General features: G+C 36.8%; 1 protein-coding gene across 3 annotated transcripts in view; it reads right to left on the bottom strand.

The window, feature by feature from the left end:
* The window catches only part of mylka (myosin, light chain kinase a), a 97,374-nt gene that overhangs the window by 17,369 nt on the left and 52,280 nt on the right, over nucleotides 1-27,725 (bottom strand). For all 3 annotated transcript variants that reach the window (XM_088930136.1, XM_088930134.1, XM_088930135.1), the window contains 8 exons: nucleotides 19,172-19,309; nucleotides 18,105-18,302; nucleotides 17,249-17,495; nucleotides 16,475-16,555; nucleotides 15,342-16,144; nucleotides 12,897-13,013; nucleotides 11,985-12,062; nucleotides 570-620 (listed from right to left, as the gene is read on the bottom strand). In XM_088930136.1, coding sequence (XP_088786262.1) covers nucleotides 570-620; nucleotides 11,985-12,062; nucleotides 12,897-13,013; nucleotides 15,342-16,144; nucleotides 16,475-16,555; nucleotides 17,249-17,495; nucleotides 18,105-18,302; nucleotides 19,172-19,309 — 1,713 coding nt within the window. The remainder of the gene's footprint in view (nucleotides 1-569; nucleotides 621-11,984; nucleotides 12,063-12,896; nucleotides 13,014-15,341; nucleotides 16,145-16,474; nucleotides 16,556-17,248; nucleotides 17,496-18,104; nucleotides 18,303-19,171; nucleotides 19,310-27,725) is intronic.

Genomic DNA, 27,725 nt, shown 5'->3' on the forward strand with positions numbered 1-27,725 from the left:
ATCAATCTAGCACAGAAGGATTGAAAAACACTGGCACTAAACCATGCCCACATCACAACAATAACTCCTTCAAACCTGCATGTTTGAACAATGCACAACTCTAGCAGTAGCTGTTATTCTGAATCACTATCCACAAAGGGGATTCCCCACCATTCTTGGCAAGCATGCCTGCCTTTAATCAGCATTTGATTGAGGGTTCTTTAGTCACAAGTAAAACTGCCAATGTTACCCCAAAAATGATAAGTGTGCCAACGGAAAAAAAGGATGCAAAGCATTCTGACACTAAAGACAACTACATTTCAGGGCCAACTTATTGTCACAGGGAAGTGTAGAGGAATTTAAATCCAAGAATTTCAATCAGCACCAAACAGCTTTACTGTCATTCCTAAAACACACTGTCAGGGGACATTCTGAGTTATTAAAGCTTATATGTTTAGACAGTAACCCAAAGTTTAGCATGGGTTATATATATATAAAAATTTCAGCTTTGGGTTCGAGTCCATATCTGAAGAAAACAGCCCTCCGGAATCAACATGTGTGACTAAGATAATCCAAAATAAAAATCTTACCTATTTTGGGAGGTGTCTTTGGTGCTGGTTTCTTCTTAACTGTAGCCTCATCTGGAAGGAAAGCACACATCTATTCATAACTGGACAAAAAGATTCATTTGCATTTTATACTTCTGTTTAAATCCGACTAACACAAAGTACTGCATAATATAAAGTATCAACCTTATGGTGAATATAAGACCATGAAAAGAGGAGCAATGACCTGTACTCCATTTCAAACTAATTGTCTTGTGAAAATTAACGTAACAGCTGCAACTGACTTTGTGACAAAATAAAAAAATACATTCCATCCCTATTTTTATGAGAGAGGATTCCTTTTCTTTACAGTGTAAAATAAAATGAATAAAAGATTGGATCGTGTTTCACAAGTAAAGATTCATAAATCGAGAGAACCACATGGAGGAAAAAATGGAAGCTATAAATTAAATCATTAATAAATTATCAGAATTTATCTAATGTTACTGTTTGGTTCAATGTTAGGTTGTCACAAAATAAATCAGACCTGAACTGATGGACTACTGCAGACATAGTGTATACAAGTATTTAGAACTAAAAAAATCAAATGTAGGTTGGAATGTAAAACAATAAGACATGACAACATTAGAAAGATTTTTTTCCATTAGAAAACTGGGTTTCTAGAGTTCAAAACAAAAATTAACATCAGTATATCAAAGCACAATATCAATCGAAAACTAAAGGACTGGTCATTCCTTTATTGCTATTATCAGAACAGTTTATTTGCAGTAGATGGCAGATCTTGCTCCTTCTACATTCCCCAAAAGCCTAATGAGAATGACCTGCTCTGAGAAAGGGAGTTGTTGAAGAGACCACACAAAACTAGAAGAGAGACTTCCTGATATGTGAGCTGAGGAACAGCTGCGCTTGCAGAACAGAGCAGAGGAACTGAAGATAATGAGCCCTCTGGGAAGAAGTGGACACCACCCTGTCCATGGCTTGAGCCAAAGAACAGAAAAAGAGCAGCTGCACCCCAGGAGGAAGCCAGAGAGGATGAAGAAGAAAGTTTGTGATTGACCGATGACCAATGGCACCCAGATTTGCAATTGTGTACTGGGGTTTTCCTGTATGTTTGATGTGAAAGCCTGTAAGCAGCATTATTGCCTGGTTGTTAGTGAGAGATGTGTACATGAGTCGGAGCTCTGAAGGAACCAGGTTTTTGTTTTAGTTTGTTTACTGTTATACTGCAATTTTGCACTTCATAGCTGCCCTAGTTCCTACACTGTGCTACCTTAACTATATTTGGGAGACAGCAGGAAGTAGGTTGTGTGGTCCTGGAAACGCAGGAGGAAGGCAATTGACTACACAGACTGGAATAGGGACCCCACTACATGACTGTGACAGGAAGTATCTTTCCCAGTTGTACTGAGAAATGGTACAGAAAGTCCTCGGGGAGGATGAGAGCTTCCAGAGAGAGGTCATTTAGCAGCAATATACTGACCTCATGAAAGCTCTCCACGTCATGTCAGAAGTGACGAAAGGCTGCAAGCAAAGAATCTGCAGGGACCTAACGGAGGGAATGCCTGAGGTCTCTGAAGTCTCCCAGGTGGGGAGGCAAGCCTCATTGTCCAGGCCAGAGTCACAGGGAAAAATAAATTTATCATCCAGCAACGAGCTTTGAGGTTAGCAATCTGTACAGTCGCAAAGCTTGCACCCGAGGGAGAAGATTCAGAAAAGAAGAAGCTGCCACTGCCACCACCGGAATGCTTTGTTTCCGAAGCCAAAGGGACAAGAACATGGGGATGACTGTTCAGTGCCACCTTGGCTGGGGGCAAAAGGCTGGCTGCCAGTAAAACAGGCAGAGGAACCTGCCAGGGGTTCCTGTGCCAGAGACAGTGACGACAAAAATCCACCAGCAATACCTCTAACAGGGAGAAGGGATGACGAGCTGTAACTGCCTCCCAAGTCTGAAGAAGGGGAGGACATCAACCAAGAGCTGCTGCTGTACCCAGAAAAGTGGAGACACTGTAGCTGCCCAACTGCCTAGAGGAAGAAGAGTGGACGCCAGTGTCCTCCAGCACAAGACAAAGAGGGACGTGCCAGTGTCCCCTGAGCCGGTGAAGGAGCAGACCAAGAGCTGTTTCTGGTATACAAGGGAGGATGGCAGGCTTCTGGTACAGTATGTTCCATTCACCCTCCCCCGTTTTCTGCTTCTGCAAGAGGAAGGCCATGGAAGGCCTCTTCCTGATGTCACCTTCCGTCGTGAAGGTGTGTGACATTACAGTTGGAGGCGAGTGGGAAGGACGATGATCTGGTACATGCCTTCATCTGATCGGCCTGTCAAAAAGGCAATTGGTTTGGCGACCATACAAAACTGAAAGAGCAAGACTCCTGGTGAGTGGAGTGAGGTGCAGCTACAGGAGCAGAAGAGCAGAACCAGAGCTGGCTATTCTCACAGGCAGAAATGGCCAAGGCTAAGAACATGGGAAATGCACACCCCCAGAAAAAGGCTAGAGAGAGTGAAGAATGGATCTGTGATTTTGTGGAGATTATTGTGAGAGCCAATAATGAGTGTAGCTGCCTGGCTCACAGTTTGAAAGGCAAAAGTGAATCTGGAGAAGAAGCTATGCTGTGGTATTGGTTTATTTACTTTTGTTCTACATTATGAATAAAACTGTCCTGTTATCTCTGCCTTCAGCTGCATGTTTTCTTTGTTGATTGATACTTTGCACTTAAGAGCCCCTGCCTCATGTGCTGTCATAGTGCCTACCATCACATCACTAAGCATTCCTTTTTTCAATTAAACACATTGTAAACTTATTATCATTCTTATTTCTGACGTACATTAAGCACAATTAAGCCACTGCAACTGTGATTACACTACCAGAAATATCACAAAACCTTTCTAAATACCCCATTCTACTAAGTTTACTGTTAAAACTCACTTTCACTGTGTAAACAAACACAGAGCATTTTTGTGCTGTGTCAGCCTTGCATTTGTTCATTGTTATTAGTCTGACACCAGTTAGAAATCAGCAATAAGTCTGCTTCAGGTAAATGACCAAATGTTGATTTAACAGTGTGTTTTCAACAATCTTTACTCCATTATGAAACCCACTAGTGTTTTTAAATTATTATGCCATTCCAGAACTCTTTTCACTTCAGCAAAGCTTATTACAATGTCACAGGCTCTGAAATTGTGAAGAACTGTTCATTTCAATTGAGTAGCTTTTAAATTAAATTGCACATGCAAATAGTGTTTCTCCATTTCTTCAATATAATATTTATGTGTCAAACCATGAACTTTGCAAAGCACACATACAGATCTAGAAAAATGGCATCAAACATGACAGAATATAAACAGCATTGAAATTTTATTTAGATTTGTCTGAAAACACAATTACTTCCTAATGGATGTAGCTGAAATTCATAGGAGAAATTCAAGGTGAAACTTACGGTTGTGTGATAAGTCTATTATTTAGGGAGGAACTGTAATAACTCTGCTAAATTTCCATGGGAGAAGTTCTGCCTAGGAGCTTATGTCCTTTGGAGTTTTCCTTTTATGGTAATACTAAATATAGTACTAAACTACCCAGGAAATGGCTTTCTGCACTATTTATTTTATGTTTGATTGCTGTCAAGAAACAATGTGCCAGTAAAACCAGTTAATACGAGAAGTGAATCCAAACCCTAGAAAGGCCATCAAATACAATCTAATTAAAACTAGCTGATGTCTTTGAAATTCATTACTCAAGCCTCTGTTGTATCTAGTTTTGTATTTCAAGTCATTAAAAAAGTAATGGAAAACTGTGTTCCCAAGAAAAGAACTTTTTTAGTAAGCTCCTTGACAAAATACGTATTTTCCATAAACAAGCAATAGTATGTGAAGTCTATAAAGTAAAATGCCAGAAATATTTTATCTCATTCCCTAGCCAGAAATGATAAAATGATAAATGTTCTGATAAAAATGTAATTCATTAGGTATCTTATTCCAAGTACAGATTATTTAAAAAATATTGTATTTGTTATCTATTAATAGAAACTAAGACACAACCTTAAGTCAAAAGTTAACATACCAAAAATGTGGAAATGGAAGCTGGAAATTGTGTCTGAATTTTAGTATAGAAAATGCAAAACAACCAAAATATACCAAAAATACCAAAGGAATTTCCATGCTGTGTTAATAGTGATCAGTTTTCTAAATTCAGTTCCTGCCCTATGTTTTCAGCTTAATAGCATTAGTACAGCCTCTGAATTTTGCTAGCTGTGCCTGCTCTTTATTGCTTTGCTTAATTTCTCAGATGACCAAGATGTTCTTTTTACAAGCATTAATAAGAAGTCTGTGATCTTGAAATCTCCTGAGTACTGGGGTTACACTGTCAGGCCCCTTAGTGAAACAGAGAAAACTATGCACTTGCTCACTCTCATGAATACATAGGAGGAAAAGACTGTTGAAGCCCATTCAATGGATAGGCTATGGCATCTGAATGGTGTCAATGATATCTTATGCTGGGACCTACATAAACAATACTTGTCTATGTGAAGAAGCTGTTCTGCAATGAAGGGGGAATGGGTGAAGGCAAGACAAGTCTATGGAACAAGCTGTCAGATGATAAAGAACACACTTATGCCTGGGATTTCAGAGAACAGAGCACACTAAACCATATTGCTAAATTTTATTATTAGAAAATAAAAAATAATAGATTGTGGCATATCACTTTTTAACCAAACCAGCAAAATCTATTTTTTGTTTAGTGTCTCATTTCAAACAAAAATCAATGTTTTAATATATCCAGTATTTCCAAATACCAGACTGAGAACATTACCAAAGAAAATGTTATATAGCACAGCCTATTGCCTTCACTCTGGAATTTTCAGAGGTTTGAACATAGGCCTTAAATTATAATACCTGCTGGAACAACAAAATTGTTTCATTCTATATAATGTTTCCAAGAGCTGAACCACGCAGTTATTGAAAGAAAAGTCCCAAGAACTTAAAACCTAAATTGGATACAACAAACAACAGAGTTGTGAATATGAATAATTAATTTAAAATAGTTTCAAATGAGAAGCCTCACTAATACATAGGCGTAGTAGACTTGACACTACTAACAGCAAAAACAATAGTTTTCTTTTATAATGAAAGACACCAAAATGTTACCACCTTGGTGTCATCTTGGCACTGACATCAGTTATATTCAAGATAAAAATGTTTTGTTGTTTTAGCTCATTGGGTGCATTTTAATATTTTTTGGCAATCCGTTTGATAGAAATGCATTGCCTACAGCCTTCACTCTAAAAGTTCTGCTTTATTTAAGAAGAGGTTTCAAGTTTAATGTCTACACTGGATGCAAATCACAAATACTTTCATGAACTTTCATGCAATTGTCATAGACTTTTGTGAAATAGGTGAATACTTGTCTTAGATTAATAGAATCTTATTTTCCTCCCCCAGTGAAAGCATTTTTCTTCTGTGCAGGGCCTGTATCAGAATATAAGGAGTCTGCCCTCGGTTATCATACTTTTGTGAGATTTTAACTTAATGATGACTTTCGGACTCCACCGCAGATTTCAAAAGATAATTTAACGGTCGGAAGCGGTTCAAAGAGTAAGCTTAACTTTCCATGACTCGTTCTAATTTCATGCACCTTTGACTAGAAAAGCATAATAAATACAGTCATGAAGAAAGCGTGAGACTTACAGGCTTTATAAAATCCAAAGCTTAATAAGGAAGGAGGTCTAAATCTAGAAATGCTTACACAAGAGCACATTAGCACAACCACTGCCAATATTGGCAAGTGAAGTGCAAAGCATGTGGAAAACCCCCTGCCAGGCTCCTGCACATACACGCGTATAGCAGGAGATGTACTGTCACTTAAACACGCCAATGCCCGCATTCAGATGCTTAAAGGCTTAAAACTCTCACTGAGGTTGCATCGAATCAAGCCTACTGTCAACCTCATCAACAAGCTTAATTACTAAAGTAAATTGTGGTGGCTGAAGTGTTTGTTCCTTGCAAAAGCCTTTACAGCAGGCAGTTTCAAGAATGCTAAATAGATGTAAACCCTACAGATCTGCTTTCCAATGCAGAGATCTTCTGCCTTTATCCTCAAAGCTTTGCAGCTGTTGGTGATTGTGCAACCAGATGCACAATCATGGCACTGGAATGAGGGTATTGACATGAAATGTCTTAAACTGGAGCAAACTAATAAAAAAACTCTGAGGATCTATGGTTATAGAACACTGTCTGTTAACCTAGATTGTCCTTCCTTGCCTGAGGAAGGCTTCCTTCTCAAACAGAATTATGTTCCAGAAAGCCTGTAATGTTAGTCTACTCTCTGCCTGCACTATGCTCAGAAAATATGGATGTGGTAATACTATCATCCTACTTCATAGTAATGCTACCTTCTTAATGCACAGATCTAAAATAAAGCAAAGAAAGATAAAAAAACAGAAATCTTGGGAGAAATGCTCACTAGCTTCTGGCATAACAGTACTTGATATACATTCTTAAAAAATACACAACATAAGACAGACAAATTACACTTTTTGTATTCTAAATCTCCTTTTAATTGTCCTAAAGACCAGCAAATCTAGGTTTTATGATCATTAAATATGCTTCTTTCATGATTCTACATCACATCTCTTTTTCCCGCATTTTTTCACTATGAATAACATCTACATGATCCACACTTTCTAAAAAATGTGCTCTGTTTCTGGTGCAGGCCAAAGCTCGTTGTACTGTACATTTTCATTCTGTCAGCCATCTCCCCTCACCAGGGGTCCCAGTATGTTCTCTGCTTCATTTCCCTTCTCCAACTCCTGATTTCTATCAGCAATCCAATCTGTCCCTAAAAGTCTGCTAATCTTTCTCACTCGACAAATGTTTGTTGTCTACCCCTCAATCTCCTTCTTCATAAGTCCACCCACTATCCTATCTTTGACCACAGGTGGGTGCTACACTTCAGCGATGGGTGAAGTGAGTTTCCTTCTATGAGTAAAGCTGAGGGATGAAGAGCACTATAAACAGTAAATGTAAAGAATTATTTTTAGAATTATTACATTGTCACCCTGTGAATCAGCCAGCTCCTTACAGTAGATAAAACTGATAAGCAGAATAGAGGTCATACAGAGATACCAGCTGTATGCCTATTTGAATCATATGCCAATACCTTCTGTCACAACAGGAACCCTTAGAGAAATGGAAAATAATGTTCTGCAGAGGTCCTGAGCCCAGATGGGAAAAAAAATATTCTGAGAGTAAAGGCGGATAGTTTTATTGTGCCCTTAAGCAAAAAGAAACACATGCACGGGTTACTGTTTTCCAGCAGTGGATGTGAGGCTGATTATTTTTGTTCTAGTACAAGAACACCAGGGCAAAAGGAAACTCACATGTACTGTACATTCCCATGGATATTTTCTCCTATACTGTTTAAAGGAGTGCTGTATACAAAGCAGAAAAGCCCACTAATATCTGACTAAAGGTAAAAGCAACTGAAACAAGATTAATATTAGAAAATCTACTGCAAGTCAATATTATGTCAGAATGAACTTTGCTTTTTGTCCTCCATTTTCTCAGTTCCCCACAGACCTCAACAAGACATTCCATTATGCAATGGTTTACTTGTGCTCCACAAAGACACAGTATACAGTATTAAACCAAACGACACTGGCCACTGCACTCTTTCTGTCCTGACAAAATCATCAGAAAGAATTGCAAAATAAAAACAAAATATCCAAAAATTGTTCAAATAATTCAGAGGGATCTTCTAAACGTCTGATTCAGAGTAAGTATTGTTTCAATATTAGACTGGAGGCTTATACAGTATAAATATATATTTAGGGTGAGGAATGGTTGGCTCTGATGAGAAAAAGCATCTGATTTTTTTTTTATTTATGCAGTTCAGGTTTGAGATATTCTGATGTACCTACAGTACTTGTGATTCTTGTCAGTTATCAAAATGTTTTCTATTGTATTTTTGCTGCTAATAAAATATTTTGATGAGGTACCAAAAGCTATTGGTTTTGATGTTTAATGACTGGCTGGGATATACTTTGGGACTGTTGTTCCAGTTAATAATTGTAATTAAATGCATTTATATTGTACTTTTCATTCCATAGAATAATAAAGTCCTTTACATACAGTAGGTGGCCCAGTTCATTCATCACTGAAGTGCAGTCCCCACCTGGGAGATGTGTGTAGCCACAGTGCTCCCACACTACACAGATTACTCTGCAAGTACCACAAGTGTACTACAAGTCTGACCAGACTCGGAATTTGGGATTAGAGTGTTTTCTAATGGCTGGGTGGTTTATACGGAGGTTTATTCCTTGCTGAAAATAGAAAAAAAAGAAACATGTTTCGGCTGTGGAGCCTTCTTCTTTGACACCCGAAGAAGAACTGTTTATTCAGCATGGAATAAACCTTTACTTGCTCCTTTACAGCCTACGCATGCTGACGCAGCTACTGTACCTACTTAAAATACTGCGTGCACGGAACTTCATCAAAGACAAACTGATACCGATACATAGCTTTAAACTGAAGAGGTCTTTAAGTAAACAACAACGAAACAAGAGATTAAAGTATAATAGGAATGGTGGTGGTAAAAACTGTTGCCTCACAGCCCTAGATGCCTTGGTTTGATTTGGAATCGGAGCATTCTTTGTGAAATTTACACGTTCTCCCTATGACTGTGTGGGTAATATGGTTGGGTGCTACTGTCTCTTCCTGCCTCTCAAAAACAAGCAGTTTCTAGATTGAATGGTGGCACTAACTTGTCCCTGTATATACAGTATGTGGGTCACTCACACGACAATGGACCTGTCTCTCTTCTAGGGTGTTCTCATGCATTGCATCCTATTCTTCAACAATTGTTCCGGTTATTTATTGACTGTACATACTACCACTTTATTATATACCATTTTGTAGATGTACATGGTACATGCACTGTCTACAATTCATGGTGTTGTCTGTCATACTGTGTCATCTGCTGTACTGTGAAAGCTCAGAGAGAACGGCATAAATTCCGATGTACATGTACAAGCAGCAACAAACTCCTCTACTCTCCAGGACAGGTTACAGGTTGCCACAACTCTAACAGGGAATAAGCAGCTGTCCGATAATGGATGAGTATTGGACGATAAAAAAATCCATAATCAGTTATTAAGTCAGTATCTAGTACTAATATTAAAACACCATCAGTTTTTATAAATAGACGAATGTGTTTTCTCTTCCCACATCAGTAGGAAAGATGTAAATAAACAAAGAGGCTCCTTCTCACGGAAAGATCTGCAGTGATACAGTACTTTAAAAGGAAAACTTTAGTGTCTCCCAACGAAATCAAACAGTCTAATTATGAAAACATTTATGAAATCTCTAATCTTAAGAACGCAGCCATTTCCAGTCCTTTAAACAAACTGGACTGAATTATTGTGATGTTCTTTAAGTTAGGCATAGTTTACACCCTTGCTTTTTACGATAAAACTAAATAAATATTAGTTCTCTCAGAGCACTGAGTCATATAATATTTTGTTTATAAGACTGACATAAAGATAAAGTTAAAAGATTAACTGAAATAAAGATACACAGTATTAGTATTAGTCTGGAGATAATGTTCAAGGATAAAAATCAAATGTAACAAATAAAAGAGGTATAGCAATGACAGTTCTCTTATTGTTATCAATTTGTCAGTGCGAATGAATGAATCATGGTACTGTCCAAGATGCCAGACTGAAGTCAATGAGGTAGATTAAGGTTAAGAAGCATAAGTCTTTAAATATTAGAATCTGGCTCAATGAAAAAAAAAATTTGTTGGGGAAAGTCAGTTTTAAAGCATAATGCATTACAGTTACAAGTTACAAGTTACAGTTCCTTGTGCTAAGAATTTATTTTTTAATTTTCCAAAAGATTCAGGAAGTTTTTATAAAAAAACTGTCAGTTTCAGTGATCTATATACGTGTGTATACTGTATATTTAATATGTAAAGTCATACATTATATCTTACAAGTGATTTCCTATTAATTTAAAAATGTAATCCCTTGCATAAATATTTTCTGACTGTATTACTTTTCACAATGCTAGAAAAGGATTTATTTTAATATTTATGCAGAAGAAAATTATGTGAAACACAATTTACACTCTCATTTAATTATGTACATAATTACACCTAAATATCCTTAAGAAACAAAGAGTAAAGCTGGAATGTAATGTTATCATCTAAGTCAAAATGGGAATCTGTGCAGTCTGACAAATTTCTAAATCTACATTCATAATGTACTGTGAACACCATTCAAGCGAATAAACTAATTTGTGTCTTTCCCTTCAGCAGAGATTAAAGCACATCTTCAAAGTAAGGAAGAGCTATCACAAAAAAGTGTTTTTTTCTCTCTCGCCAGCCTCAATTCTCTTTCTTCTCATTCTTTCCAATCAGACTTGAAAACCTTCTTCAAGTCATGCACATGCCAAAATGTGCTCTTGAGAACAGTCTCCTGAGCTGGCAATCTTCTACTGAACTTTGTACTTAAAAAAACATTAAAAACATGAGAATCTCATAGCACAGGCTAAACGTAGCAAACACATGCCTTACAAGGAAGTTTGGCTGAAGATGGAAAATGAACAAAGCAGTAATCCAGGCTCTGAAGCAGTTACTCTAAGCTCCTATACTAGCCGTAAATCAGAGGAGCTGAACCTACAAGACAAACACTTCTATATTTAATTCTGTCAAACAGCAGAGTCAGTAGCTTTACTTGTGCAAGATAAAGTATAATAACAACTCATAAACCCTATAACCACCCAAAATACATTAAAAAAATCAAGCACGTAACGATGTACAGTATATATAGGCGCTTAGCGCAAAGCTCTGTAACTGAGAATAACTTTGGTGTTGTGATCAGAATACAGCAGGCTTTTTCTTTAGTTAAATATTTAGGGAGCTAAATCTGCTTTTTTTAAAGAAAACATTCTTATCAAGTGTGTTAAAATGTTTTAAATCAGTAGAAGTCGCAACTAAAACATCACAGGACATGTCAATTAAGTGCAGGTTGACAAATACATTCGAGAATAACATTGCTTATGATGGAGGTGGCAAATTTTGGTCTGCGACTGTAAGGTTATTTAAAGATATACTGTATTTCTTTGAAATCGCTAACTCAGACATATAGATTTTTAAGTTCCCTTCATACTCATTTTCCTTTCTTTTTCTTTTTTTCTGATGAAAATAATTAATGTGACCCTGAAGCTACATTTTATTTTCTGTACGTTCCTGTACATGCTTTGCAATCAGATAATACAAGCAGATCAGGCTGATTAAATGAGACTGGCCAAGGTTAAAACAACAGTATGTTTTTTTTCCTTGGTAGAAAGAGACCTGTGTTAAGCTGCTATTGCCAGTGGGGTAATTGTAGAGGTCCCATATAGGTCCTTTTTTGGGAAATAAGGAAGCAAATATTTGCTTAGCTCACTTTCTGTTGTTGGGGTTGTGCTTTTGGTCTTTTTTGTTTTCTTGTCGGCTGGGGAGGAAGAATTTGTCGCTGAAGGATCTGCAAAACAAGAAGACGCCACAGAGAATCTGAACGCTTATTCTTGGTAACACAGTATCTAACAATCAAATATTGTTTTTATCGTCTTCGTTATAATAAGACAATTATACCAAATATTTGCTTAGATTTTATCTGAAGCGTTGGAACAAGCAGGGATTGCAGATGTGCTGTGGTTGCCGGAGCTATTCCACTGCTTTGTTAGACTAGAAATGTTTTCTTTATATCATTTAAGAATAATGCAGACTAATTAATCGTGCTGGCACGAATCTGATTTTAAATAATTTCCAGTGATCATTAATAAGTGAACTAGCCCTTTTAGTTTCATACATTCATTGTGTAAAACTCAACGATGACAGTATTATCGTTGCATTTATACTTGCTTTCATTCACTGCATACAGCGCAATGGAAGAATCCCAATATGTTTAGAATGAAAACAATGTTCCGCAGTAATAAAAACCAACAAAACAGCACAGTTTACCCTTTAATTCTGCTAATTTAAACTTACTACTAAACAATGGAAATAAACAGATTAAACTACACCACACCAAGGGAAAACAATCTTATATTTTAATCTCCCCTTACGAAATTCAGATTTTAATAATGCACCCACAAGATTTGTGAGGGCTATAGCGAACAGAAGAACATCTTAAGTGTGAGCAGATAATGCAGTTAAAACTAGCGACAGGAATGTGCACCTCTTTGGTTCAGCAGAGGAGTATGAGAGAATGCAAAGGTCTGCAGAGAAAGCGAATTAGGACGTGTAATGACAGGAAGGAGATGAGCTGAAGATTGGCTCAGGGGAATTTGTGCTGGATGTCATTGGAGGCACTTACCATCTACAAGCACTGTGCAACTGCATTCAGCCTTCCCCGCAGAGTTCTCAGCTGTGCACTTGTATTGGCCTTCATCTTCTGGCAGGGCTTTGTCAATAGTGATGGAGCACAGGCCTCCTAATACAGATCAGCATACCATCAGTACTGTGAACTTAACAAATTATCTGTATGTTTTGAAGTTCAGAAATTATATGCATGTTGCATCTTTCACAACTTACAGTGCACTGAGTTAAACTGTAAGCAATACTGAGGCTTCAGCGCCTACAAAATGGGACAGGGCACAGATTTACTATTTAGGAAGGTATACTGTAGTATAACCTATAGTTTTACTTATATTAATAGCGTTCGTCATAAAAACAGAAAACAATTAATTACAGCACATATGTATATACTGTAGTTTCCATTTATACTTGTCTTTTTAGTTTGGTGTTTTATAAATGATACTTTAAAATATAAGTTATGTTTTATAATGGAGAGTATAATAGGAAGATTATGGTTGATTTAGAAAGTTTCACTAGTGTTTACTGTAGAAGTAATGGAGCAGTTCACCCTTATTTAAAAGATGAACTGAAATTGCCAAGCTTTCGTTCTGAAATCTCATGGTGTTAATGAGGCCAAAACATTGCAACACATATACTGTAACCAGCAATCACTCAACCAACACTCCTACTACTGGCATAGAGTAAATCGTATGAGCAGAGTACTTTCAAATTGATTAGGTGCATCTTAAAAAATACAGTCACTGGATGTTGTTTGACAAAATGGCTTAATAAGAGGCAGCCTGTCTTCTGTGAGTACTGCTATGTAGTTTAATGCATTTACCTTATGGTATCCATATCAGCCCTGTCTAATGCTTGATAATGATAATGTAATGAAACTCGAAAGGGACTCATGAATCATATAAAGCCATTTAGTTAATCAAAGGTCATACAGTTGTGGAATTAATAACAGCCTATGTACAGATCCAATATACAGGGTACATTACCTTACTAAATTACATAAGCAACTGTTACATTTTTAAGTTTTCTTCTTCTAACCTATCTAACTATTAAATGTATACAAAACATTTAAAACATTTAATACAAATGTTTTGTATTATCTTCTAACCTATCTAACTATTAAATGTATACAAAACATTTAAATACAAAATGTATTTGTATACATTTAATAAAAATATTGTTACTGAACAATAAATGATATCAAACTGGAAATCACTGCATTTTAAACTTCTTTGTTGCGGCCAATTTTCTTAGATTCATTATTCATTTGACACTATAACATATCCAGCAGACTATATCTCAGTTACACATTTATTACCTAACACCAACTCCATTGGAGTGACAAAGAGCATTCAAATTATTTTAATAAGAAAATCACTGCAAACCAGTGGCACTGCCTATTGTGCCACTGGTTTTCTCTGGCAGTGATTTAGAAAGCTTTTTGTACATTTGTGGCAAAAGGAACCTGTAAGACAAGTCCCTCAACAAAAACAGTATCTGGGGAGAAATATGGAACAGCTCCAGAAGTGTATGCCAAATCTGACCTGATACCTGAAAGATTTATTGATTGACAGATTGATCACTCATTTCCACCTTACATATATATTTTAACTTCTGACAACTTGATGCAGAAAACTGTGACCAGGCATATACATCATAACATATCTACAGACACTGCATCAAAAAGGAATAAAACATAAAGCTTAAAAGTAAAAAGGGAATTCATGTTCTGTAATTTTTGTTCTGTTATCCATGATAGCTACATTCACTTTGACAGGTGAAATATGTGTGTATTGTATATACATAGAAAACTGTAGCCGCATAGCCTAAACAAAATGCAACTTAATGTTTCTCCAATGTATTGAAGGATTTGAAAGAGTGGAAAATAATGTACTGTACATAACAGTGAAAACAACTGGCAAGGATCACTGCTGGGCAGACTCAGGGAATCCTCTTTCTATTTCTGCCCTGTCTATTTTTATGAGAACAAAACATGCTGTATATATCTACCACAGAGCAGATTAATTTCAGGCAAAAGCTATAATAACTTAGGGCAGCACTGTTTTGTACATGTAGAGGGTTTAAATATATCAGTGACACGTTTTAGCTGCTTAAAGAAGAAAAATCCTAACTCTTAATACACTTTACTCTTACTTATAAATTACCATGCTATTGGGTTCCAATAATTAGAAGCTGTCATAAACATTGGTCTATAATTTAGAACAAATGACCTTTTTACATGTATAAAGCTATCAATTTCTTATACAGTATATTAAATAACAGTGTAAATACAGTACAACAGAACAATATAATTATGCATGCAAGTCTTTACAAGACATTTGCCTCTAGCAGTCATAGCAAAATCTTAGATTACGTTTAGGCTTTTTACTTCTAGTTAATTTAATCTAATTAAGCAAGGATATATTATTTAAGAAGTGTACATTACCTTCTTGGGACAGAACAATAAATTTGGAGGGCTTAATGACTTTCCCATCTAGACTCCAGGTTACCACTGCTGGTGGATCTGAGTCAAGCTGACACTGTAAACGCAGGCATTCCCCATCTACCACCTTAACGTCACATAACTTCTTTGTAAACACAGGTTCTTTCCCAATATTGTTATTTTTCTTTTCGATAATCCCACCGTCCACAGCTGGACATCCATGCTCACAGTTGACTTCATTCTTTTCCTTCTCCTTATCTGCTCGGGGTTTTCGCATCTCTGCTTCTGCATTGTTGTTGCTTTCAGCTGCCGGCTTCTTTTTGGCAGCAAGCACAGACCTGAAATCTGGTGCTGCATTTTTGGCTTCACTTTTTTCCGGAGCAGATCCCTTTGGAGCGACTTTTTTTCCCAAAACTCCTCTGAAGTCAACCTGCTGAGGGCTGTGGATTTTCCTTTCCTCTTCAGACAAGGTCTTGGGTTTGACCTGTCGCTGGAGGTTAGCCCTGAAGTCCATTTGCTCTGCGGATAATTCCTTTAAGTCCTCCTCAGAAAGGCTTTTGGTTGTGACCTTCCTTCCCAAGACCGTGCGGAAATCAAGCTGCTCGGCCTCTTGCTGCCTGATCTTCTCCTCACAGCGCTCCTTGGTCTCCACTCTCGTCTTCAGCAGCCCTCGCACATCTGCGTGCTCCTCTTCTTCTGCACACTGTGTCTGCCTGGGACTCTTTCCTGCAGCTCCAGCTCGACCAGGTCTCACAGTCCCATCTGCAACTTCTTCCTCTGTTTCAGAGGGCTCAGCCTCAATCTCACTTCAACATGAATGGTGGGGGTGGAGGGGCAAGAAAACAGGGAGGTTTAGAAGACTAGAGAGAGCAGGCTCAGCCTACATCTAAAATAGGTTAATTAGCAGAATACAATTCATTACTCTATTGCATCAGTGATGACTTCAGTAGCCTTATAAGGGAACAACCAAATGATAGAACCTACCCTGGCTTTGAACAATAGCACAGCTGTATGAGGTAAACAATTTGTTTGGTCACATTTGGGGATTATGTTGATTTAAAGCCAGACTGGATCTGGCAGGGGGAGTGGAGCAAAAATAGAACCTGTTCATGGGCTGCCTGAGAATTTTTACTTACATTTGGTAAGCTTCCTCACTGGATACTGCCCCCTCTCTGACCAACAGAGTCACCAAGCAGCTGCAGTCTCCAACTTTATTTCTGCGGAACAGTTCAGAAAGTTAAAACAATACAGAAGAAAGGGACCCTTCGTACATTTTAATGAAATATATATACAGTCTGTACAATTTATATTTTTTCCCCTCTTGCATTACTCAGCAAATAGTCTATATGATATTCAGGAAGAACACAGCATTCCATACAGCTGCAGGCTTTCTGATGTTTGTGCATTTTCTTCCTACTTTGTCTAACTTACACTTTTGAATTCACTAAAGCTAGGCTCCCCTCATTCAGCCATTACACTGAACTGAACAAGCAATAACCATTCATCACAAGCCTCCAAGCAACTATGCAAAAATGTTAAATGTGCAAACCATATATGGTACTAAGCATCTTCTGTACTCTTCTTTCTGTGGGGAATACCACAGATACTTTCACAACTGTCTCTCATTATATTAAATGGTTAAGTACTTCCTCTGGTTTCTCTCAGCACCAAAATATTTTCATGGCCATGTTTACTCAAAGTGGGAAAAACCTTACAATTCATAAACACAACTAATGTTTTCTTCCCATGACAAATTCAGAACAGGATGCAGAAACGTTTAGTATAGGAGAGAGTTTTAACAAGGAATGAAAGGGTTAGGTTATTCGGTCAGTTATTTTTATTGGGTTTGATATATCTCGGTACCAAATTTAAAAATTTAAGCTTCCTTTAAAGTTGGGATTGACACATACTTTAACTTTATCTCGTAGTCGCCAGCGTGATGGGGTTTCACTCTTCTGATGAGCAGAGAGACAACATCTTCCTTTTGCAGGATTTCATAATCTTCTCCTGAAGACAGACGCTGCCCATCCTTCAGCCACTGGAAAGTGGGGAACGGATCCCCAGCAATGGCACCAGAGAGGAGAACATGCTGTCCCATGCTGGCTGTCACAGACTTTGGCTTGGTGATGAACCAGGGCTGGACTCCATCCTGAGGTTCTGGCAAGGGGAAAGACAGGAGCATTGTTTAATGTTGGTTCCGCTACATGAGTTCAGTATGAGTACGATCCACTATAAACCTAAATTTAACTCAAAGTCACCAAATATCAGGTGTTTGCAAAACATCATATTGACTTTTGTCCTTTTCAATACTTCTTTTCAAATGCATATCTTGAGTACAGTGATATTTTCATGCACTTACATAACCTTATATTTCATTACTTATTTCTAGCTCTCCTGTCCTTTAGTTGAGATATTTTAAAGTACCCCTATTTAGATATTTAAAAAATTAAATCTGTACAATTATTCCAAAACATTCATACTGTATATTCTAACAAAACATTGAGATCATTGTTAAAGCACTGAGAAACACAGATACAAAAGCTGAGATTACATTAGCTCAATTTTTAAAACACTGTTGACCACTGTGAAATCATAATAGATTTAAAAATATTTAAAAAGTACGTGTACAATTTACAATATACATGAAAGATATGTAAAGTTCCCTTCATAAAGTGTTAAAAATTCAAATGTTAAATGCAAAATCACTATACAGTATGTTATTCTGCTTGTGTCCTGGCATTAGTGAAACGAAAACAGATACAGTACCTTGCACAGTGAGTCTGGCTTCTGTGCGAGCCACGCCAAGCTCATTCCACACCTCACAGGTGTATTTCCCCGTGTCTTCGGGAAAGACCTCCTGAATGAGCAGAGTGTATTCATTTCCACACTTCTTAAAGTGAAAGTCTTCTGACTCCTGGATTTCTTTCCCATTGTGAAGCCAAACTATTTCCGGTTTAGGATTAGCTGCAAAATGATAAATGTACAGTAAGTGAAAAATGCACCCAGCATATTTTGCTGAAAACTTCTGTATTTAGTCTGAGATTAAATCAAAACATTGATACACCAACCAAATGCGTAATTTAAAACCCAGTGCTTGCTGTTCCCTGGAAGCTACTTTGATGGGAAAACTGCCACCGAATTTTAAATCCATATTTTGTCAATGGGTCTATATTTTGATTTAATCAAAGCCTTAGTTTCTCTGCCTATGATAGATTTGTCTCTGGAATTCAATTGAATTGGTGTGATCCATTATTTGTTTCTGTTGTGTGGAGGAAATTTGACAAAATGTATAAGGAATACAATTAAGTTTATTTTTCGCCCTCTGTAGCTCAACAAATATCAATAGATGAACAAAAACACAATATAAATCTTGTTTCTTTCTCTGGAGTTTATTCAAATTAATTCAAAACATAAGTTGACTTAAATACTAACAACTGCAAAAAGACCTTTTATGATGTTAATTTAGTTGTCTAGTAATACTGTAGTTTAATGGCAAACTGCAGTACATTATGAACTATGAAAATCTAGTCATAAGACCTTTAACCTATAACAGACATTTTACACTATAGGAAACTTTAGCACAAATAAAATGACCACACAGATTGAACAATGAAGCACAAAAGCTATTAATTGCAGTAAGAGGCAATATTTGCAGAACATGATGTTACATATATATATATTCACTTGTGTGCAGAGAAAAAATAGCGAATGCTAAAAAGTAAACTTACTTTTTCAATATCATTGGTCTTATTACAACTATTTTGTTGCAATAATTAATCTTAATCTGAAAAAAGAGACAATTATCAAGAAACTCTTTGACAAGAGTGCCTTACCTGACACCTCAACAGTCATACGGACTTGGCCTCCATCCATGACTTGAAGATCATTCAGGCCTTTGAGGAACACTGGAGTGAATGTCTTTTTCTGTTCTTCAGCATTTGAGGCCTCGGTTTTCTTAGCTGTTTTCTTTTCTGAACATGCACACAAGAAACATATTTTTTTATGTGGTTCACACAAGATATGAACTTACTAAAATATATTTTAAACCCCTGATACATAGTCCATTACAAAATAGCAATCGGTCCAGGCAAACATAGACATATAAAGACATGTTAAGTCATGACTGAAAAAAAAGGCTATAGACATAGGTACAGAGGTATTTTAAATATTTTTGAGTCAATAGGTTAAGTTGTCTAATAGTGAATAGTTTAGGGTGTATGAATTCAAATCATAGTGCAACAGGTATGTTATGATGAAGTCAGGCACTAAAGGAGCAATCATGTTTCTATCTAATCTGGCGCATTTCAGCTGTGCTGTCCTTCATAATAAAGAGAAAGGAAGAATGGAAAGAGTATAAGGCAATTATTGACCACAGGCTACAACGGCTGTGTCTGGTTACCACCTAGAAGTGAAATCACATGAAAATTGTTCTGTTGCTTTGAGAGAACACAACAGAATAAGAATTTCTAAGAACTCTCTGCCTTGAGGCCTCAAAAGTCTTGGCTGTTTTGTTGTCTGAACACACAGAAACATATTTTTCTCCGGCAGTTTACAAAAGAAATGAATGATACATGTATCGTGACTGGGAGCACTCTGCTGTGGAGGAAGCTGTATCTACTTGGAATCAATGTCTTCTTCCCAGTGTGCAAATACAACGCATTTATCTTTGCTGAAAAACAATCACTTTTCACGAACAAGAGTGATAACCCTGATGCAGTGCGTATATCCCAAAACAGGTTATAGAATCTGGCTTCATTAACATCTGCCTCTTTAATTTTGGGCCATGTCTGCTTCTTTTCTCTCCCTTCAGAGGATATTTAAATTTCAGACACTTCCTGGTTTGACAGATTTTATTTCCATGAAGTACATTCATCAAGTTACTGTTCTTGCTTGTGAGGTATTAGGATCCACAGTTCCAGTGCTTCTCAATGACGGAAGCAACTCATGGAAAGTAGGCTCTGCATCTACAGTATCTACATACATACTGCACCTCATTCCTGAGGCTCTACTTTTCTAATAGGGTATGTCTGTTCCATTGTTTCTCCATTAGTTTGAAACTTCCTATGTGATTTATACTTTATTTCAGAGTATGATTTGAAAATACTTCAAAATGGATTGCCAGGAAGCTAAATTTAACTTTTAATTTCCCAAGCATTTGTGTAAGACATGATTAACATACCCTTTATAAACTTTATAAACACTCCCGATGTTCTGGGAGTAGCATTTTCAGATAAAATAATCACACGGGAAAGCAAAAGATTTTCCCTGGTCCATCAAATCAATTTTAGTACAGATATCACAGAATTGTTTGAAATGTAATGACAAAACCATACCAGATAAATTCACAGAAAAGTAACTTCTCATTGATAAGCACAGCTTGTGAGTGAGGGTAGAATCTGGGCTTTCATCCAGAGGCCATGGCTTACAAAAAAAACCATCTGAATATAAACACATGGAGCAGTGTAGATCAATATGGGACCCTGCAGTGGAAGAACACCCTAAATCAGGTTTTGACTAGCGTGTGGATCCTGTACATTTGTCAGCAACCTTCATCATTCTTGTTATTTCACAAGGCTACATAAACCAAGCAATGAATGATAAAAATAAAACTATTTGCATTTCAAGCCTGCTAAGGCAGACTTCAGATGTAAGAATAGAATACATATTTTCTTTGACTTCATGATGTATCTGTTGGATTCTAATGGGCTAAAACAGCACAGTAAATTCAGTCTCTTACTTCTAGATTAATGCTCATTAGAACACTCAGAATTTAATCCACTTTGAAATCTAGTTAGGGTCTGACATTAGTTATCTGCAGTAGCAAGAAGACAAGGCAATTGTCTTGCAGTCCACGTTAATTGCTGTTGTTATGCAAGAATAATTTTTATTTTTTTCTTTAAAAACTGGATTTTTCCTCCTTGTCCTTCCTTAAATCAATAGTAAAATCATTACAGACACACAGTGATTATCTTTGCACCACAGCTAACTTGTAAAACAAGCCAGAAGAAATGTGTGCTTTCTAAGAGTTTCCTATTTCATCAGAATGTGTTTTTATAATTCATTGAATGATGTCAAAGGTAATCTAAATGCAGTAATGATGCATTTATTTGAATATTTTAATGCATTTTAATATTTATTTATAAAATATGATTTATATTTTATAAATAAATATAAATGTGCAGACAAACATGTATAAATAAATATAAACATGCAAACAAATAGCCTACAGGAATCTGGTGTATGAAATTTTGTATGTAATTCTTAATTCCTGTGGACCTTCTGTTAAGATTTAAATACACTAAACAGAGCAGTACTAAAAGCTTTAGTATACATTCAGATTTGAAGACCTATGTAAAGCAGTTATTGCTACTTTTATTACTGGCATACAGCTTGACAGGTTACTTAAATACCTAATAATACATTATTACTGATACTGTACATGAAGGGTATGTAATACTTATTTACTGTTGATGAAAGCTAATTAAGTACCTAGACAACCTTTATAAAGTGGTTATTTATCATGTGTTAAGCACTAGTATATCATTTACACATGCCTTATGTACCTCCTATTCTCAAGTGTGACTAATGTCTTTTAACACCCTACAAATGAAATGAAAAGTTACAGAAATGCATGTGCTACAGCTACAGACAAGCAAGGAAAAAAAGTGAAGGAAGATTTCCTCAAATATTCTTAGCATTTTAATACATCATAAAGAGCAGCTGTACTTGCATAGTAACCCACATATTTTGGGGAGGCAGAAAGGATACTTTTGAAAGCAGTTCAGAGCCACAGACAAATCCATTAAAAATTGGACACATTAAAGCAACGATCACTTCATTGCAATCCATCAAAACTTCATGTACTGTAAATAGCAAAGACATAAAAGACTGACCAAAATTAATCTGAAATGTTCTTTTCACTCTAAAAAAGTGAAAGCAATCCATTAATTCAATTAAAAAGATGTTATCAGGTGCTGCTTTCCTATGTTTACTTGCAGCCTAAAAAAATAATGATCAAGCAAAACGTCTGTGTCTTTGTTCTCACTGACTCACATTGACCATTTATGGTGTTTGGTTAGACGCTGGGGCTCAGGGTTCATAAATCTAGTCAGTGAACACCAGGACGTAAGTCAAAGAAAGAGCCATCTCGAAAACCAAACGGACAAGCTGTAGTGTTTTCCTAAACACATCTCATTTTGTATATACATATTTAGCATACCGTAGAGGGAGATCCAAGATTTAGTTTCCACTACACAACTTAAACAAAACTGCATGAGCTCTGTTTTAGAAGAGCACATAAGAAAGTCTGCAAACAGAAGTATGATATTCTGCCCATGATAGGGATTACATCGGTTTCGACAACATGGCTGGGCAGCTTGATCCAGACTCCTACAACCCTAAGTGTAAAATCATTCTTCCTGCTCTTTGTTTTAAATGTACTTAGATTCCAGTTATGCTCCCTGGTTCACGTTTCATTGCTGATTCTGAAGACGTGTTGATTTTGGCAATGCCTGTGAGCATTTTAAATACTTGAATCGGTTCCCATTATAGTCTTCTGGGCTTGAGACTAAAAAGGTTTAGGGTTTTAGCCCTTGTGAACAGGAATGTATGAGATTACTGACCAAGAAACTAGAAAATATCAAATAGAATATTAAAATACTATCTGCGTGTCACAGTAGCTGAGTGTCCGTTTTAAGCCTAAAAGACTCCTCATTAGGGCTCTCAAGTATTATACTTACCATACAAGACACCTTAACATTTAATTTACAATTAGAAACATATTCAAAAATTGTATTATGAAAGGATGAAAATATATATCACAAGTGCATGAAATTCATGAATGAAACAATATACAGTTTTAACATAAGCCTAGAAAAAATGCTCCTTTATATACAGTATGTGGCACTTTTTAGAAAAAAAAATAGATTAACCAAAGATGCTGCAAGCACAAAAATGCCTGTTTTGGCCATTATGTCTTCAGCATAATTAAACTAGTGGCAAATATTACTTCCTTCATGTCATGGGTATGAGTTCTCATACTACGTCACGCTCCTGAGATCATAGCAGATACATAAACCACATACTGTATGAAGAATATATCCTGTCATTTCTGTTACACCATCTCAGTTCTTTCCACTCTTTTAGAGCACAACAAAGACCTAGAAAATGCCAAAGACCCAACAAGGACTTTAGACCAAACCTTAATACCTATATACATACTGTATATTGAGCACGTAAGAAAATCTGTCAGCTGGGTTTCTCTTCCTCCTTTCCTTCTGAAGGTGATGGGACCTTATAGGCCCTCTAGGGGCATGACAGGCAGAATGCAGCTTCACAGATTCAAACACTGCCTTTGTAATAGTACAGAGACTTACACGGCTAGGTCCAGGGAAAGAAAGAAAACCCCCTTCACTCTATATCCACAAACACTGGCTTCTGAAAATGACCCTATACAAAAACAATGTAGAAAAGGGATCTGTTACTGCTATCACATTGCTGCTGTTAAACAGTACTATACTGAAATACAAGCTCATCTGAATACATTATTACCAAATCAGCAGTGCAAAATTATAGCATTGCAACAAAGATAAAAATCAGGTTTAGGGCTTTTTCTGGGTTTCTACTCTCATGTGTATCTCTGTTATGCTATTTCGTTTTCAGAATTAACCCTTTAACACATTGCTCAATATTTAGTATTCCAGAGCAATGGAGGATGATAATAGTCCTGGCCATTGTAGTATTTTTCTTTGATCTACAAAAGAAAATCTGCATATCAGATAATATATCAGGGATAAAAACAATACAGGATATTTAATATGATTGTCTATGCTTTGCTTTTTTAAAAAGCAAACAATACACAGGATATCAAAATGGCCTTACCTGTTGGAATTCATTTATTTTTACACATGGCACAATATAGAATTTCTAAACATCATTCATGCCCGTTTTCAGCATGGATATTCCTTCTTCATCTGAGCACCCACTCATTAAGAGCTGAACCTGTGGTTTCTTCCTTGCAATCATAAGCTACTTCTCTCCAGACTTAATAAGTGACGGATAATCAGATTTAAAAGGAGGTTAAAATTACTCTGGAGAAGCAGCCCAGATCCAGCACCACAGGGGATAAATGTCCATGCTGTCAGCCATGTGCCTACTAGGAATTCCAAAATAACACCGGCTCAGTAACTGCTTTGCTTTCATTTGAATTAACATAGGCTCTCTTTAACAATTTTCTTCTTCAATGTTTTTGTATATTTCTTTATTAAAAGCAACAATAATAAAAGAATCGCTTGCAAAGGAATAGTAACTTTTAAAAATCTCAACATCCACTCCATTCTCTTTCCGCTTGATCCGATTCTGGGTTGCGGGGGAGCTGGAGTCTTTCGGGTGCAAGGCAGGGTACACCCTGCAAGGGATACCACTTCATTGCGGGAACATACAGACAACACTCACACATTCACACCAGGGTCAATTGTTCTAGAAGCACCTACCAGCATGTTTTTGGACTGTGGGAGGAAATCGGATCAGCCGGGGACAACATACAAACCAGTGATGTGAGGCAAAAATGCTAACCACTACATCACCATGCTGCCCAAAATCTCAACATACGTTGCTTTATTTTTTCTCATTTTTGTCCTAGAGGTACAGTTTACTTCTATACATCATCGTATAACCTCTAGCCTACTTTGATGAGAAATACACTGCTTCCTCTAAGCTTAGCTAAGGATCAGGATAAATTACTAAGCTTAGTAATCAGTTTCTCTATTCCCCCTACTAGCTACAAATACTAAGCACTAAATCCTATTGGTTTAAAAAACAATATTAAAAATAATTTAAACTATTTATAATAAAAGTTTTTTGAGTTTCAACAAAGACAATGCTTTTTACCCTACAGATAAATTTTGTCTTTATATACATTTTTTTTACATTTTTTAAATGTGTTTTTAAAAGTGTTTCTTCTTCTTTCTGCTATTGTTTTGAAGTACAGTATCCAGTAATAACTCTGTAAATATTTCTCTTTAAAACTCAAAACATATGATCAGTAACAGTGATGACAGAATGGTTAACAAAGATGAATAGTAAGAAAGAGAAAGGGCTTTTAAAGGTTAGAGTAGATACTAAAGTTATGATTTTCACCATATTATTAAGCTCTATTGACCTTGGAATAAAATGTACTACTTCTAAAAAACATCACTGTCGTTTATTTGTTATTCCCATGGATATGGGGGTTCATATGACTAAGAAAACAAAAAAAAACACTTCTTAAGGCCCTGACATTTATTATATTTTTGGCTTATCTGCAGTATATTCTGTTGAATAGTTTCCTCACAACATCTTGACATTCTGCATCAATGACTAACCATTTCCTGTTATATTTTTAGTACAAACACAATATTTAATATTTGTTATTCCAGAACAGATGGAAGCCACATCAGTACAGCTACCAGGAAAGATCACATTAGCACCGTTTGATATTTCAAGTGATTGAAAGATTATAGAGATCTTGTCATTTTTCATGTTGATTTATTAAGATCACTATTCTCATTGCTTTAACCAAATATCACCAATGATAATAACTGAAATGTATGTACAAAGTAAAGATGAGCATCATTCTGACTATTTGTAATGTTGGTTTTATTCCATAGATCCTCAGTTTGTTCCTGTTCACCCATTCAAGGTTTTACTTTTTAAGACTGTAATGTTGTAGATTTTTTCCTGGTTCCCCCACCTGGGAATTTAAAAAAATCCATTGTGCTCAGGAAAGCAAGTCTGCCATCAAAAATATCTCTGCTTTCAGAAAACAATATACTGTATATCTGCCAAGAAAGGCAAATGGGGGATAGAGAAGAGTTAAATCTCAAATATGTATTCTGGAGCACCAAAATATATCTCCAAAACAGCAAGATTCGTCTCCAGCAGAATATTTTTGCTCATCATTCCAACATCAAGGACTAAGCAATGGTATATTACTTAGCTGTCCTGCAACCTTTGACATAACTTTGCTTATTATTCTTTTTGTGTGTATACTTTTACTTCCACACAAAAGTATCACTGTGGGAAACTGCTGGTATTCTCCATTTGCCCTTTAAAACTGAATCTGTGCCACTTAAAACTCTGTTGTCAGATAACATTAATAAAAAATGTAGAAAGCAGATGTTTAATTTAATGATATGAAAATACTTAGTCAGTTAGCCTAAAAATAACATTTGTTTTTGACAAAACTAGACCTTTAATCATGCTTTAAGTAGTCTAAATAGGAACATTTTCTCTCACTAGCATTTTTAAAAGGATCAGTGGATTTCCTATCTCCTGTGTCAAGTACGTGCTCTATATAGCCAAGAAACTAGTGACTTTAAATGGTCTAAAAGGAAGTTAAAAATGAAGAGGAAAACTGAAGAAAGGCTGCTTTTAGCTGCCACGGTTTCATTCCATCTTCACTTACAACTCTGCAAATTGGAAGTGTACAAATGTCTGTCTCCTCTTAAAGTATTTTTCAACATTTCTTTTACAGAAAACAGTATGCAAGAAAATAGAAAAGGTTAGGATTCAAGAACTTGTTATCATGAAAAGGCACACTGGACACCCCCTGAAGGGACGAGCAGGGACACCCCCGGAAGGGGGGGAGTTTACACCGACAGTCCTGGAGGGGACTGCACCCTCGTAAGGCGTTCTTTTTCTTTTTGCCTGCCCCGTCACGTATTTTCACTGGGGCAGGCACATCTGTTTCACACACTAAAGTTTTATTTTGTATTTGCCTTACGGGCCCGGCTTTACCAGACTGGACCCCCGCTAAATAGGGTCAGTCCAGTCTGGTCCCCGCTGTGCTAGCAGTTCTTCTTTTTGCCAGGCTGGACGCTGTTAAATAGGCAAGCCCAGCCTGGAGGTTGCGATGCACAGCAGTACACCATTCCTTCTGCCCTTTTGTTTCATTTTTCACCCATTTTTGTGTTATTTTTGGTCCCTGCTAACCTCACACCGGTGTTTCCGTCCCTCCGTTAGGGGACTTTTTACCGGTGCTCACTGCTGCACTGTTATAACAGCCACGGGACATCTAGAATCCTGTCAATCCTGGGGGCCAGTATGAAGTCACCTGCAGCAGCCAAGAGCCTTCAAACCTTTGGCGTCAATGTCATTCAGCAAAGTCCAATAATCTGTCTGTCTTCAAAAAATAAACAGCTATAGAACCCAAGATGGTAACTGAACCTGAGGTAATGGACAACTTCAATTAAGTCCCTTATAAGAACATACATGGCTCCTTTAAAAATAATTTACAGTGGTTTTCCCACTCTAATAACTGTTCTACCTAACTGCAGGGTGTCTGCCAACAGTACACTGTGAACAGTGACCATTTACACACCGGAGAGTAACACCATCAGTGTCTACAAC

Source organism: Atractosteus spatula, chromosome 13 (genome assembly GCF_055471065.1).
Source record: "Atractosteus spatula isolate fAtrSpa1 chromosome 13, fAtrSpa1.hap1, whole genome shotgun sequence".
Taxonomy (NCBI): Eukaryota; Metazoa; Chordata; class Actinopteri; order Semionotiformes; family Lepisosteidae; genus Atractosteus; species Atractosteus spatula.